The 17112-nt window shown below is 41.3% G+C and overlaps 1 protein-coding gene across 1 annotated transcript in view; it reads right to left on the bottom strand.

Annotated features, from left to right (window-relative positions):
• BLK (BLK proto-oncogene, Src family tyrosine kinase) overlaps window positions 1–17112 on the bottom strand; it is a 174804-nt gene that overhangs the window by 47127 nt on the left and 110565 nt on the right. Inside the window, exons 7-10 of the mRNA XM_030195569.1 lie at window positions 15947–16096; window positions 8848–9000; window positions 5201–5380; window positions 4391–4467 (exon numbers count right to left, since the gene is read on the bottom strand). Of these exons, the coding sequence (XP_030051429.1) occupies window positions 4391–4467; window positions 5201–5380; window positions 8848–9000; window positions 15947–16096 (560 nt within the window). The remainder of the gene's footprint in view (window positions 1–4390; window positions 4468–5200; window positions 5381–8847; window positions 9001–15946; window positions 16097–17112) is intronic.

The raw sequence follows: 17112 nt of genomic DNA, 5'->3' as shown, positions 1-17112 counted from the left end.
CTACCGATACGCTCCCTTGATGTTTCGCTGGCTCCGTGACGGAAAGCAGTTGAACCCGGCCAAAATCGGCTTTCGATTATACCGATTTGGCCGGATTCAGGAGATCGCCGGCCATCTCCCAATTTGTGTCAGAAGATGGCCGGCGATCACTTTCGAAATTGAGCTGAATAGATTCTGGTCTTTCCTTTGAGATTCATATTTCACGAGTGGTTAGCTCTTCTTTTTACTATCTTTGTTGTTATTTTTCTGTTTCAGATTTTGCTCAATTAGGACCAGATTCTATACAAGGCACCTAAAAAATCCACACTGTAAACATTTCCACCTAAGCATATTCTATAAGCAGTGCCTAGATTTAGGCATGGTATATAGAATACACTTAGTTGATATCCCAGCATCTAAAACTATGTGCCTCCATTTAGACCAATGAAAACATGGCGTAAATCCCTACACGTAGATTTAAGCGCACTGGGTCATATTCTATAACTATGTGCATAAAGTTTAGAATGCCCATGAAATGTCCATTTGCATGCCCATAGCCACACCCCTTTTGAACTGCATGCATTAGAATTTAGGTGCAGTTTATTATAGAATACACTTAGCGAGTTGTGTGTGTAAATTCTAATTGCCAATTAGTGCTCATTATTGCTTGTTAAGTGTTTTTTTTTATCAATGTTGAATAGCTTGTTAAGCCAATTAAGTTACACGCGTTGTTATAGAATGCTCCTGGATTTTGGTACACATCTCTATGGGTGCTATATAGAATCTGGCAGTTAGTGTATGCTTTTGTAATTTCTCTAATAGATTACTGAAATGCTTTGCAGTATCCCTCTCCCTATCTGAAATGCAGATAGGGAGAGGGACCTTGGGGTGATAGTAGCTGAGGATCTGAAGGCAACAAAACCATGTGACAAGGTGGTGGCCATATCCAGAAGGATGCTAGGCTGTATAGAGAGAGGCATAACCAGAAGAAGAAAGGAGATGTTGATACCCCTGTACAAGTTGTTGGTGAGGCCCAACTTGGAGTATTGTGTACACTTTTGGAGGTCTTATCTTGCTAAGGAAAGGCAACAAAAATGGTATGGGGCTTGCACCAAAAGACATATGAGAAGAGACTGGAAGATCTGAATATGTGTACCCTAGAGGAGAGGAAGGAAAGGGGAGATATGATATAGATGAGCACAGAGGATCTCTAATGAGAAAATGAATAGTATTTTAAAAAACCCAAAACTTTAATGGTTGCACGTGTCTTTGCATGTCGAGTGGCACTTTAGAAGACGACTCTGGCTGTGAAGAATGAAGGCCAATGCTGGGCAGGCATGTTCAGTCTGGATCCTCTCCAGCCCATCCTAAACCAGATTGCCATATATGGCAATCTGGTTTAGGATGGGCTGGAGAGGGCTTTGACAAACTCCAGTAATTTGAAATGTGAGGACAATGCTGGGCAGACTTTTACAGTCTGTGTCTCACAATTGACAAGATGGATTTGGATAAGCTGAAGTGGGCTTTGATGGCAACTGCAGTAGTTGGAAACTAAGGACAAGGCCTGGAGGATTTCAATGGACTGTGTCCCAGAAATGCCAAAGAGAGAGTCAATGATCAAGTATTTTATATCACATTCATTGTTGATTTAATTGTAACTGTTGGCAGACTGGATGGACCGTTCAGGTTGTTATTTGCTGTCATTTACTATGTTACTGTGTTTGTGAGTTTGCCTGCTAAAAGTCTAAGAAGCCTACAATGAGTACAAAATGTTGTTCCCCTGAGAGCCTATGTCGTTTTTATAAAATAGTCCCAAAATAGGTGCCTACTTCTACTTCTTACCTAGTGACCTATTATAAAATTACCCTCCTGAAGTTAGGCAGTGACAGCACAGCTGATTATGGACCTCATTTTGTACTTCTGTAATAGTGTGTGTACATGTTTAAAATCAGTGAAGTTTTATGCTGATTTGCCATGTTTTATAATGTGTATTATTATGTGATGCTATTTATTTATACTACTTATACCCTGCACATCTAGTGTTTGATTGTTTTTTGCATTTTACAATAAAACATCCACAGTATCCATATAAAAACAAACAAACAACTGTTTCCTACCATACATATACCTCATTTTACCACAATATCACTTTGTATTCATTCATACTATGTATTTGTTCAAACCGTAATCGGCTATCACCGCTAACGGTTATATGTAAGCCACATTGAGCCTGCAAAAGGTAGGAAAATGTGGGATACAAATGTAGCAAATAAAATAAAATACAAAAACAGTACGACCAGGGGTGTGCTGGTAAATTTTTAACAACAGGCTCTTTCTCTGGACCTAGCCAGCTCTGCAGTTGGAAGGGCCAGGGGTGGCCAGGGGGAGGGGGTAGCAACACTTGTCTCTCTCTCCTCCCTCCCTTCGTGCAGGCACACTAGGCGTACCTTTGCTGGCAGCCATTAAATGGACTGCCACCACTCCCAACGTCTTCCTCTGAGCAGCATGCTGGAACTTCTCACACATGCTCGAGAAATCCCAGCCTGCTGCTCAGAGCTGGAAACAAGGAGCGGGGAGCAGCAGCAGTCTATTTACTTGGCTGGCAGGGCTCAGCATCCCCACCCGCAAAGTAAAAGAGAATTCAGCAGGGGGCCCAAGCCCACATTTTGGAAGCCAGTTATTAAAGTAGCCATGGAGGGCCCTACTTTAACAACCGGCTCCCAAAATTCTTAAAAACGTAACAACCGGCTCTTGCGAGCCTTGAGAGCCTGCTCCAGCACACCACTGAGTACGACAGATACCAGGTCCCTAGTCCTGGACTAGTAAAAGCATATCTTTATAAATGAAATCATCATATAGACACTTTTAGATGTTTGCAGTGGCTTAACGTTTTTCATTTTTTCCCTTTTTACTTTTATTCTGCCCTCTCAAAAAGCTAAACTACTCAATTCATACCCCCCCTGTTTACAAAGTTGTGCTAGCGGCTGCCAGTGAAGTAATGCTAGCATGGCTTTGTAAAGGGGGGGGGGATAGTTACAAACTGAAATATACAATTACTACAAATCCAACTAAAAATACAAAAAAAAAAACAACCCAGAAAAACAACCCTCCTAGTTTCAGGTCCACCCACCTCTTTCCTACCCACCCCAAAAGATAGACTCCTAAACATCAGTGGACACCAATTCACTTTGGAACTTCTCAGCCTTTGGTTCATTTTTCATCTTAATCTCCCCTCCCCACTGCAACATTGATAGTCAGCCAGTTCCTGCCTCCTTGAACATCTTGTGCAGCTTTGTGCTCCAGGAGGCTTCTCATTTGCCTTCCTTTAATCCTGAAATTAAGAGACTAACCTGCTTATAATCGAACGAGAAAAACGCCCAAGTTCCGACCTAAATCGGGAGATGGACGTTTATCTCACAAAACCGAATAAATCGGTATAATGGAAAGCCGATTTTGGACGTTTTCAACTGCACTCCATCGCGGAAGCGTACAAAGTTGACGGGGGCGTGTCAGAGGTGTGGCGAAGGCGGGACTGGGGCATGGTTATCACCCGAACAGAGATGGGCGCCTTTCGCCGATAATGGAAAAAAAGTATGCGTTTGTAGCTAGAATTTAGGGCACTTTTCCTGGACCCTGTTTTTTCACGAATAAGGCCCCAAAAAGTGCCCTAAATGACCAGATTACCCCCAGAGGGAATTGGGGATGACCTCCCCTGACTCCCCCAGTGGTCACTAATCCCCTCCCACCACAAAAAATGATGTTTCACAACTTTTTATTTTCACCCTCAAATGTCATACCCACCTCTCTGGCATCAGTATGCAGGTCCCTGGAGCAGTTGTTAGGAGGTGCAGTGGACTTCAGGCAGGTGGACCCAGGCCCATCCCCCCCTACCTGTTACAATTGTGCTGCTTAATGCTTATTAGTCGTCCAACTCCCCAAACCCACTGTACCTACATGTAGGTGCCCCCCTTCACCCCTTAGGGCTATAGTAATGGTGTAGACTTGTGGGCAGTGAGTTTTGAGGGGGATTTGGGGGGCTCAACACACAAGGGAAGGGTGCTATGCACCTGGGAGCTCTTTTACCTTTTTTTTTGTTTTTGTAAAAGTGCCCCCTAGGGTGCCCGGTTGGTGTCCTGGCATGTGAGGGGGACCAGTGCACTACGAATCCTGGCCCCTCCCACGAACAAATGCCTTGGATTTATTCGTTTTTGAGCCAGGCGCTTTCATTTTCCATTATCGCTGAAAAGCAAAAACACCCAGCTCACAAATTGTCGAATACAACATGGACGTCTATTTTTTTTAAAAAATACGGTTCGGTCCGCCCCTTCACGGACCCGTTCTCGGAGATAAACGCCCATGGAGATAGACGTTTTCGTTCGATTATGCCCCTCTAATTATGTTGTGAACTGACCTGTGCTGACATGTCAATGAGTTTTGGTAAGAGTAATTTGCTTCCTTCATCTGTCTTCAAGAAATCCAGTAAGCTTCCTGAAAAGAAAGAGACACAACATTATTTACAGAATATTATTTGTGCATATGATCTGCATAGCCAGCATGTCAGGGGAAACACCTTTGTCAAGGTTGTTAGCCTCAAACATCAAAAAATACACAACCCTACAACAGTCCTTGATGTGATTAATGTTCCTCTGGTGACAGCTGGGACCTACATTATCTTAAACATTAAATACATACATTTGTCTATTGGGAAAAATGATTTAAAAAATCAGGGCCTTAATACTATTTTGGGCATCTCAGTTTGTACAATGAAATAAATTGCCGGGTAATATGCATAGCAAGTTTGCACTTTCTGGCATGCGGTGAGCGCATAACTGGCCTATCTGTATATTTTTAAAAGTTCTATAGATAATTCTGGGCCATTTAACTCACTGAATGAATGGCCAGATATTATAAAAGGAACTAGATTAGAGGAGGGGCAGATGCACCTCAAAAATATTAATTTAATTCAAAGACTTGTAACCCGCTACTTTCATCGAAGTGCAGTGTGCAACAAAAAATCATAATAATCCCCCCACAAATCTATCTCAGTCAAAAATATTTGTTTTTCCTGATATTTGAACCACATGGTACAGAATAGCTAGAGCTTTCCTACGTAACAATTTCCAATTCTGTGACTTTTTTTCTAATCATAATGTAGGACAGGTATTTACTACAAAAGCAGATAAAGAAAATAACAACAAAAAAAAATAGCAAAGGACTTTACCATTGGCCATGTACTCTGTTATAATATATATCGGTGATTTAGTGACCACAGCATAGAGTCGGACAAGTTTGTCATGCTGGAGAGTCTTCATTAAGTTAGCTTCTTCTAGGAAGGCCTCTGGCGACATGTTGCCTTCCTTTAGTGTCTTGATAGCGACCTTAATGCTGTTTTTATAAAAACCTATATGAAGGAAAAGCCACACTTTCATTAGTTTAGTTTATTTGGCATTTGATATAGTGCCTTTCATTCAAATCAAAGCAGTGTAAAATTAAATAATAGGAAATCTGAAAGGAACTAAATAATAAGTTTAGTTATGTCACGTTTTAGACGTAACAAGTTAGGATCTCTTCCTGAATAAGAAAAGGCAAGGCGCATTTTCAGTGTCAGTTAGCCTCAGAAGAAAGCTAGCTTGGGGGGCCCTATTACTAAGCTGCGTAGGTGCCTACACACGCCCAACATTTGTCAATTTTGAGTTACCACCCGGCTACCGCATGGCCCTTATGGCAATTTCATTTTTGGCGTGCATCTGCTAGGCGCGCCAGAAAATATTTTTATTTTCAGGCATGTGGGCAGTAATCGGGCAGTAATCATCATTCTACGTGCATAGACCATTACTGCCCGGTTACCGCGTGAGACCTTACCAGTAGGTCAATGGCTGGTGATAAGGTCTCAGACCCAAAATGGACACATGGCAATTTTCATTTTCCCACACGTCCATTTTCAGCACAAATGAAAAAAAGGCATTTTTTTTACAGGTGTGCTGAAAAATGATTCTGCGTGCGCCAAAAACACGTCTACACTACAGCAGGCCATTTGTCAGCGCGCCTTTTGTAAAAGGGCCCCTAAGTTACAGAAAGCAAACAATACAGCATTGGAAGAAACCCAAAAAAGTCATCGGCACAAGTGTGAATGTTAACAGAGCATGTTAGCGCTCCTGATGAAACCATGAGGTGAAACAGTGGCCCTGATGGGCTTTCAAAATTATTTGCTACTGATTTATTATTTAATTGCTGGGATAAGTTTGTTTACAAGAAAGATTTACAGTTTTTATTAAATATATAAATTAAACAATGGGTAAAAAATAGATGGTTGAAGTAAAGAGTATAAAAGACTACATATAAAGATTTTTGGCCAATGAAAGAAACCATGAGGTACAAATGGAGCGGTCTGTCAGGATAAGCTCTGGACTCCTGAGGTGTTTGCCTCCTTTGTAACAACAAGGTTGATACAATAGAGGGACTGGTTGTTAATGCCAATAGTCTGCTGATTGAATTGATTGTATGCTTTTTCATGTGCACTCTTCTGTAATAGTGTTCATTCATTTGAAAGAATGCGCACTACTGATACTGTGCCCATGCTCTTAATGATATTGCTCCTGTAACAACAAAAGGTTTTTCCTGAACAAGGCAAATATTTTTGGAAATAACATGGGGAAACGATACAAAACAATAATTTTCTGGCTGTACTCCTTTGTTGTAATCAACAGTTCAACACAGCTTCTGTACTATGGATGGACCATGCAGGTCTTTTTCTGCCGTCATCTACTATGTTACTATGTTAATCATTATTTAAAGTTTCAGAAATGTTTAAAAGCTGTTTGTACAGGCCTTTAGTGTTTCTTTCTAATGATATTGATTTGTTTTATTTTGTTTGCTTTTTTAATGTTTTATGTGATGTTTTGCCTATCTTGTGTATTCTTGAAAATGAAATGTTTTCAGTTTGCAACACTGTTGTGTGGTTCTGGACGCTTTCTTGGGAAGACTGGATGGACCACATAGGTCTTTATCTGCTGTCATCTATTTACTATCCAGTCAATATGCAGCCAGTGCTGGTCCAGCTGTTTTAAAACGCCTGAACATGGACTAACATTGAATATCTGAGGCTAATTTAGCCAGCGACAGACAGCATTGTTTCAAACATTGACTGTTGTTCACTAAATTAGCTGAAGATATTCATGCTGGGCCATATCTGGGCACCAGAATTGAATTTCCAGGTCTCACTGGACTTCTCCTGACCCCTAGAAGTTACGCAGGTCCCAGCTGATTATTGGTTATAGTTCCTCCCTCCTCCCCATACATATTCTGATCCTCCCTCCCTGCCATACCCCTAGCAAAGCCTGATTCCCTCACTTGGCCCTCCCCTTAAGACACAGCAGGCTCCCCTGGGGCTACCTGAAGAAGCTTGATGGTCTAGTGGTGGTCAGGGCAGAAATGAACCCCACTTGCTCCTGCCCCTCATGGCTTCTGTTGTAAATGGCTGCTGTAACCTCTAGTGGAAGTCTTGTGTTACTACTACCAGGGGGTCATTCTCTAGTTGTAGAGTACCTACTAAGACTTCTAGAGAGGACTAGGAGGGGGGGGGGGATCAGGTTTTGTTGGGGAGGAAGATAGGAGGGGGATCAGACTTTGCTTGGAGGAGACAGGAGGAAGGGGGATCAGACTATATTCAGGAAGGACAGGAGGGAGGAGGACCCGAGTTTGCTTGAGGAGTGTATGTGTGGGAGAGAAGGTGGAGAACTTTCAAGCCAGGACCCAGAAGTTATGAAGTTGCTGGCCAATACTAAGTGCAGCTTAGCACTTTGTATTGGCCAGCAGCTTGGAAACACTGGCACTGAATATTGCCAGCACCCACATAACTCCCAGCTCCTCCTCAGCTCTCCCCTATGTACTACCCCTCGCCTGCCCACTTCCAACATGGCCAGTGAGTGCCAATATTCAGCAGCACTGTCCAGTTAAGTGCTGCTGAATAACGGTGGCTAGGCAGGCACAAGCAATTTAAATGGGCAGGATTTTTGAGTGCTCATTTAAATTGCTTTAAATATCAACCCCTGTGTTACTATAACAAGTGCCCTAAGCATCCATGTGGTGAAATGCAAGTTGAACAACATCTATCCTGCTGTAGAATGTAGTAGCTGAGGACACAGTAAAAGGTCCAGCAGCTTTTGAAGCACCAGATCCATCACAATATTCACAAAGAATTCCACAACACTAACTCATAATGAAGTAAAATTAAAGCCTGATTCATCAAGGTCTTTTCACATATAGAGTGGAAGAAAAGCCTTAGTGAAGCAGGCCCCTTTAGACTGTCAGATTAGGTTTTCTGCAGAAAGAACATTGGCTTCCCATTTCAGCCTGAGTTAAATTTAAAATACTCTTGTTGGACTATAAATCCAGGTTCCCTACTGCCCCCTCCCTCTTTTCTTAACAATCTTCTTATCTCTTACTCCCTCCTTCCCTGCCTCTGCTCCACTGATAACAATCTCCTCACTTCCACCACCCTAATTCCTCTGCCTCAACAGTACCCATGTCTCTGCCTTTAGCTACCTTGGACCCAGACCATGGAATGACCTGCTACACCATATTCGAGATCAACCCATAATTTCCACCTTCAAGCAAGCGCTTAGGGCATATCTCTTTATTACCTCCATCATAGCTCCTTCCTCTGGCATGCTCTCTCTTAGTTTTACACTCCCCTTTATCTATCTAGCTGCCCCGTTGCTTCCCTTTCCTTAAATAGACTTCTATTGTGTAAACCACTTTAATGCTTTTGTGAAGGCTCTTAACGATATATCGAGTTTGTTGAAATAAATAAATAATAAATGTTAGAAGAGAGTTTCTTAAAAAATGAGAGAGTCCTGTGTCACTTACCCATCCATACTTCTCCAAATTGCCCTGCACCGAGTTTCTTGGTTAATTTAAGGGATTCTCGTGGAATTTCCCATTCATCTTGTGCCCATGGTCTTTGGGGAGCAAGTGACTCACATGGATTTGTGAGAATCTGACACAGACCATCAGAAACTCCTGATAAAGAAAAAGAGAAAATAGCAGTGCTATAATCCTTCCTTCCACAGTCTTCTTCCTCGTATTATCCCAATGTACTCTTTTGCCAATCTGGCCCATGGCTGTCCCCTGAGGCACAGAGAGGCTGATGCATAAAGGTCCGCAGAGGAAACCGCTTGCTATTTCCTCCTCTGTAAAAGTTACAGAAAGTGGAAATAGTGATTCCTAAAGGAAATTGCATGTGAATGAGCTGGGAGGGCAGGGAGAGGGAGAAACCCTCTTTGCACCCCCATCCATTGCACCCCCAGTGAAAGATGCAAGTGAAAACCCTGAGTCCCTAGACCTACCCAAACGGTTCAAGTAGGTCTGGGGACACGGGGCTTTCCCCAATTCATGGAGGGAGCTTTGATGTTGGTCGGGCAGCAAAGATCCCCAAATGCTGCTGCCCGTGCCGGCTCCGAGAAACAAAATGGAGGCTATGACTTCTAACAGTAGTCTCTCAAAAGTTTATGGCCACTATTTAGAACCATGGAACCGGCATGGAAAGCAGCGATTGGGGGATCGCTGCTGCCTGACCAACATCAAAGCCTCCTCCAAGAATTAGGGAAAGCCCCGAGTCCCTGGACCTATTTGAGGGAGCAAGTCAGAAGGATATATCCATAGACCCAAAGGCCAACTGAAAAAAATGGGTCTTCAACAACAACAACTTGAATTTGGGAAAACAAGTTTTGTGGGAGTAGAATTTAGGAGCAATGAAGAAGAAATCCAAGGTATGTGTGGACTTGTAATGGGCCATTCGAGGGGAAGGTAATGTAAGACAATTGGCATTTAGTTATCTAAGGTAACGGTTTAGAGGGGTATAAGGTATAATCAGGGAAGAGAGAGAAGAGGGGGAGCCTAAGTGAAGGGCCTTGTGAGTGAAGCAAAAGGTTTTAAAAATGGGAGGAAAGTGAATGAGGAGCCAGTGTAATTTTACCAAAAGGGGAGAAGCATGATTAAATCTTCGAGCCTTGTATAAAAGATGGGCTACTGAGTTTTGAACAGTTTGTAATGTAAGAAGAGAAGATTTAGAGATACCACAGTAGATAGCATTACAGTAGTCAAGCCATGATGTCAGAAAAGCATGGATCAAGGTATGAAGAGAAGGAAAGTCTAAATAGCTATGGATAAACTGAAGCCTCTTTAGGGTTAGAAATCTGAGTTCAATGATATGAGCAATTTGAGGATCAAAAGTTAATTTTTGATAATGCCAAGATAATGAAAAGAATTTACAGTTGGGATGGGTCTGTTGAAGAGAATAGGAGTAATGGAAGAGGAAGGGTGAAATCCAATGATCCATGAAGTGACTGTTTAGGAGAGATTAAGAATAAGTTTGTGTATGGCAAGCCAATCTGCTAAGGCATCCATACATAGCTGGAGTTGGGTAAGGACAGAAGAGATATGAGAGGTGGGGAAAATCAATACAATGTCATCCGCATAGAAAAAAATTCAGTATTGTAATCTTGAATTATTGTGGCTAAGGGGCTTAGATAGATATTGAACAATGGGGGAGGTAGGATCGATCCCTGGGGAACACCATAGGCTAGGGACTGTTCTTCAGAAACAGAGGGGGAGTGGAAATGGTAAAGGAGCGATCAGAAAGATAAGATGTGAACTAGGATAATACAGAACCAGAAAGACCAATATCACAAAGGTGAGAAAGGAGAATGAGATGGCTGACCAAATCAAAAGCAGCAGAAAGATCTATGGAAATGAGAATATCAATCTTACCTTGATCAAGAATGGCATGAAGCTTACTTAGGAGGGCTGTAACAGTTGTTTCTGTACTATGGAGCGTACAAAACCCAGTCTGATGGGGATGAAGTATGGATAACTGCTCGCAATGAGTAAGAAGTTGGCCAAAAACAATTTTTCACAGAGTTTGGATACAAAAAGGAGATTTGAGACAGGATGAAAGTTAGCAGGACATGTAGAATCAAGAGTGGGGTGACAACAGCTTTCTCCCAAGTTAAAAGAACGAGACCAGAGTTGAGACTTTGGGAGATTATTTGTAAACTAAGTGAGGGGAGGCCATGGTAGGGTAGGTGAACCATTTGAATGGAACCAGATCTAGGGAGAATGTAGTAGGGTTCATATTTGTACAGCATTAATAAGCTGAGAAGAGGAGGGTAGATTGGATGAATCCCAAACTGCTGGGAATACAGATGGTGTAGAGAGCAGTGTTGATGATGGGGGAGGGAAACAAAGAGGAGTAGGGGCTGAAACAAAAGGCACAGTATTGAACAAGGTAGAAACTTTGGATATGAGTAAGATGCCAGATCATTGGTGGAAGGCAGCGTGCAATTGACCTTAGAAGAATGGTGAATGAGTTGAGACACTGTAGAAAAGAGTGACTTCATCATGTTTGATGATTTGGAGTTGAAAGATGAAAAATAGGATTTTGTGGCACTTTGGGAGTGGTGTTTACTTCATTGGTGCTCAGCTTTCCAAAGCTGATATCTAAGAAGGCAGGAGTCTGGGTGGAACCAAAGATTTTTGTCATGAGTTGGAGCTTTTTTGGAAACAGAAGTTTCAGGAAAAAAATGAGGAGAGGGTAGAATTCCAACAAGTGGGGGGGGGGGGGGAGAATAAAGAATGTAGCAGAGAGAGGATTTGTGATCATGAGAGAAAACAAGACATCTTAGGTGAAGAGCATTTGGCTAGAGGAGAATGAGGACAGGGCTGGGGGAAATGAAATGGGTTACAAGGAAATGATCCAACCATGGGAGAGGTTGGGTGGAAGATTGGGCGACCACAAGCTGAAGTACGGGGAGAGTGTGGAAGATCAACATGGACATTAAAGTCTGCAATAACCAGTAGGTTAGGAAAGTGGATAGCAGCATCTGATAAGGATTGTTCCAGGACATGCCAAAAGTGGGTAGGGAGGGGGGCAATAACAAACAAGAATAGTGAATGGCCAGGGGGCAGAAATTGAAAGAAGTTCCAAATAGAAAATGTACTAGAAGAGATTTCTCAACATTGGAAGGAGGAGGGAAGACAAAAAGCTACCCCACCCTACTTTCCACGAGGAGTGAGCAGTGTGAAAGGCACAAAGTTAGGAGGGAGGGCCTGGTACAGATAGGCCTCTTCAGATTTTCTGAGCCAGGTTTCAGTAATAGCAAGCAAATCAAGATGAGAAGTGGGAAAAAGATCTTGAATAGGTGGAGTCTTCCTGCGAATAGAATGGGCAGTCCAAAGCCCTAATTTGATGCTAGATAAGGTGGGGTGGGAAGCAGTGAGGGAAGGAGGGGAAGGTGCATACTTACAGTTCAAAAGGTTATCAAAGCATCAGACGGAAGTAAAACTAGGACCAGTCTGTAGCCCCAAGAAACAGAAATGGAGTAAACATTCTGGGAGGTCATAGCATCAAACAGAGGTGCAGAAGAAAAGAAAGAAATGAACATGTAACAAAATAAAATAAGAAGCACCAGAATATGTCCAGAAAACATGGAGAACAACTGAAAAAGGGGGCACTCTGGAGCTTGACCGCTGAGTTCACTCCAAGGAGCAATGGAAAAATGTATCTGGAATATTGGGGGTGAATATTCTTCAGGACCTTCCTGGAATTTTTAATGATTTAGCCTCACTAACATTTAATCATGCCAACACACATAGGACTAGATTCAATAAATGGCACTCAAAATCAGCACAGAAAAAAAATTGGCGCTCAATGCTTTCTATATTTACATTAAATTAGAGACTTCGATTCCACAATTCCTTATCTTGGCTCAATGCGAATCACAAATTCAATAATCTCTTGGGACATTTCCATGGTAAACATGTTATCAGACATTTAATTATAATTATATTTCTTAAAACCCCTTTGCAGTAGAAAATTGTTGAAATTTTCAAATATTTCCTGAAATGCTAATTGTTCACAAATCGTATGAAAACAGGTAGTGAATTCTGTAGTGAAGGAGCTTTATATCAAATAGGTGATGCAAATTTTCTATAGAATCTAATTAATTTAAACGATGGAAAAGAAAGTTGCATTTGGTAATGAAAGGAATAAAAATGCCTACCATCAGATTGAACAATGAGGGATGTCAAATATGCTGGTGCCAAACCATATAAGATCTTAAAACAAAAACACAAAGTTTGACTTGAACATCAGCCTCAACTGGAAGCCAATGAAGCTTCCGCAGCAAGTATCAACTGAAGTCTTTGAAAAAGGATTTTCGTACATCTTCAATTGGCTATATTACAGTAATCAATAAATGAAAGCATATGTTCTTGCACAACCAAGGAAAAAAACATATTCTTCAAAATTCTTCCGAACGATCCTCAATTTCCAGAGAAAGTTAAATGAAAATTTCACCCATTTGTTAACGTGATGTTCCATGGTTAGCTGTCTACTATAATCTCTAGTACTCGAGTACTTGTTTCAAAATTAAGGGCCCTGTTTACTAAGCCATGCTATAAGCGCGCGAACGGTTTTAGAGCGCACTAAAAATTAGCACACACTAACACTAGAAACACTCATAGGAATATATGGGTGTCTCCAGCATTAGCGCGTACTAAAAATGCTAGTGTGTTTTAGTAAACGAGGCCCTTAAGTTATTATCTAGGGACAATAATAAATCATGTTTAATATCTTCAAGCAGACCAAACCATAAGAATTTATTTTATTTTTATTGTATTTAAGTTTATGGGAATTAACCCATGTTTTAACTGAATTGAAACAACAACCAATGCTCTCCACATTCACTTTATCATCAGCCACAAGTGGTAGCAGAATGCAGATGCCATCTGTTTATATATATATATATATATATATATATATATATATATATATATATATATATATATATATATATAACAGTCAGCTTTAATTTTCTCCAACTCAACTCCTAATGATCTCATCAACATGTTAAACAACATAGGGTATAATGGTGATTCCTGAGGGTCAGCACAATCAGTGTTCCAAATTTCTGATAACTTTCCATCTTTCATTACTCTATATAACCAATGTGATAAGAAGCCATCAAACCATCTTAGGACTGACCCAAAGATACCTACTTCTTCTAGAACTTGTAACAACACTATGGTCAACAAGATCAAAAGCTCATGAGAAGTCAAGCTGTATAATTATTGATCTCGTTCCCATAGCAAGTAAATGTTTAGCTTGAGTAATCAAAGAACAGACCACAGTCTCTGTACTATATCCCATTCAAAATACCGATTGGGTAATATATAAAAGATGAGGTCCATTATAGAATAGCTCAGGTGTAATTGTGAGCACCCAATTTAGGCACGCATCTTTGGTATTCTATAACACTGTGTGTAAATTTTAGGAATACCTTGAACCAGGCACACAGTGTTATAGAATACCACATAATAAGATGTGCATGCAAATCCAAATTGGTGCCAATTAGTACCCATTAGTAACCAGTTAATGGCACTAATTGGCACATAGCCAATTTATTTATTTATTTGGATTTTGCTCACACCTTTTTCAGTAGTAGCTCAAGGTGAGTTACATTCAGGTACACTGGATATTTCTCTGTCCCAGGAGGGCTCACAATCTAAGTTTGTACCTGAGGCAATGGAGGGTTAACTGACTTGCCCAAGATCACAAGATGAAAAAGGAGCAGCAATAGGATTTGAACTGGCCATCTCTGGATTTCAAGACTGGTGCTCTAACCACTAGGCCACTCCTCCACTCCAATTTAGTTGAGCGTCCATCTTGGATCAGAGTCCAAATATCGGCACCCAATTTTGGGCACCATATATAGAATCCAGGGGAAAATAGTTTGAGAATATGGGCAGATATCAGTGAGAAAGAGAAACTAGAGAGACAATTTTCTAATCTGGGATTTGTTATGTTGGTAGGTAACAAAGGAGTTACCATACCACCTCTTTCAGAAAAAAAAAGTGTTATTTGGCAAATCTTTTCATTTACGATCAACTGAAAATTGGCAAGTCACAGTCTGCTTGCCATCATCAGTCACAGTAGCGAGTGAGGGGGTTTGTGCCAGTACGAATTCTGAACACAAGAAGGAACACAGATTGCCTCCAAGAATCAGAGTGGCATAACTGATTTAGCCAGTGGAAGTGAAATATCCTGAACTATGTGTCACCTTCAATATGAACACAGCGTGAAATGTGGAGCAGCTCATGAGTTCTGAGAAAATCTCTAAGAAACCTAAGGAAGAAATTATAGAATTCTATAAGGTATGCATAGAAGTGTGCATCCTGCTCATGACCTGCCCATGAGTACGCCATCTTGCAAATACACGCTATGCAAGATAGGTGTGTATTGTCAAAATAGCACTTATGTGCAGATATGCTTAAATCTTGTCTCTTTAAAAATTTTCTACTTGCAGAAACCTAGCAATTACGACTAGGACTCACAAACAGATCTAGTACCAATGTAACATGTATGCATTTTTGTGATCTATGTTTTCACCATTCATTGTGTTAGTTATTGACTGTCAATGGATATGATTTTACTGCTATGTCAAACGAGAGTCATAATATTGTTATGTTAAATGTGAGCCACATTGAGCTGAACATCCTTTGGATAATGTGGGATATAAGAGCAAATAAATGAAATGAAAATGCTCAATCCCCGTTTACTAAGCCATGCTAGCGGCTGCTGTGTGCTAATGCTGACACAGCGCAGCTTAGTAAACAGGGGGGTAAGTGTTTAGTCTATCCATCATCATTGTAGAGGTTTTTTTCCCTGTATAATTTTCATATCTTTCTTTAATTTTTTCATCTGCTTGCAGCCTTCCTCTATCCTTTGGTCTTAGATTCACTCTACACTTTATTTTTCAGTTTCTTCAGTACGAGGTTGTGGGGATTTACCCAGTGCTTGATACGCTTCACTGTTTCTTGAAAGTACCACCCTTTTGTCTTGTTTCACAATGATAAACTGTGAGCAGTGAATGCATAGATTGCATTCCCAATAATGTGAGTAACTTACTGGAATAATGTTGTATCAGTTCTTTTAGTGAGGGGAAGGTGAGCCTGGGGGAGATATAATATCCACCAGTGTCTAGTCTTCTTATTTTATAGTGTTTGATAACATCGCCGTGGGATCCATCTCTATCTCTCACCGATAAAGAAAATGACCCTGTGCAGAAAACATACGAATGAGTCACAACCAGGGATCACATTTGCAACAGCTTATTTTACGTTTTATGTCAGTGGACCAAATAAGAGCTGTAAGGCACAGTTTGACAGGCTGTTTTGTTGCCAGAGAAAACTAAATTCTGTGCAGATTATGATGATTTTATCATGCTTATATAAGAATTCTCTAAAGTTGTTCACACCCAAGTTTCTTCTTCAGAAGAGAATGCAGGACTTATTTTAGGCCTGGACTAGTTAATACAGGAGCCCTTGCGCATCTTTAGTGAATGAATACCCCAATCCAGCCATAGCTCCGCCCCCTTTTCATTGACACACTATAAGATTTCTGTTCAGCTCTTTATAGAATAACGCCCAGCAAGATACACATGCAAATCCAAATTGTTGCCAATTAACACAAATAATCAATTATTGTAACCCAATTATTAGAACTAATTGACGTTACCCAATTTAATTGTGTGTGCAATACAGAATAGTGCACAGTTTTGTGCATAAAAAATTCCAGACCATTTATAGAATTGCCTGGTGTATTCCTCAATCCCTTGTAAAAAGCTCTGGCCCAAATGAGCACTTTTATTAAAGCTCTGCATGCTGTGTAAAAGCCAACAGGGAAATACATTAGAATATAATTGTAGATTAATTCTAGATTGTAAGCTCTTTGAGCCAGGAGCGTAGCCAGACTTCAACGGTAGGGGGGTCCAGAGCCAAGGTGAGGGGGCACATTTTAGCCCTCCCCCCGATGCCACCGACCCCCCCCCGCCCGCCAGCCATTGCCGACACCTCCAACAACTTTGACCCCCCCCGCCCATGACCCTCTCAACCCCCCCTCCCGCCGCCAACCCGCCGCCTGCTACCTTTGCTGGCAGGGGACCCCAACCCCCATCAGCCGAAGTCTTCTTCCTTCGTTTGGTTTCTTCTGACTGAGTCTGACGTCCTGCACGTACAACGTGCAGGACGTCAGACTCACAGAAACAGAACGATCTGCAGGGTTTCGTTCTGTTT

Source organism: Microcaecilia unicolor, chromosome 3 (assembly GCF_901765095.1).
Source record: "Microcaecilia unicolor chromosome 3, aMicUni1.1, whole genome shotgun sequence".
NCBI lineage: Eukaryota > Metazoa > Chordata > Amphibia > Gymnophiona > Siphonopidae > Microcaecilia > Microcaecilia unicolor.
This window is presented reverse-complemented; position numbering and strand designations above follow the sequence as displayed.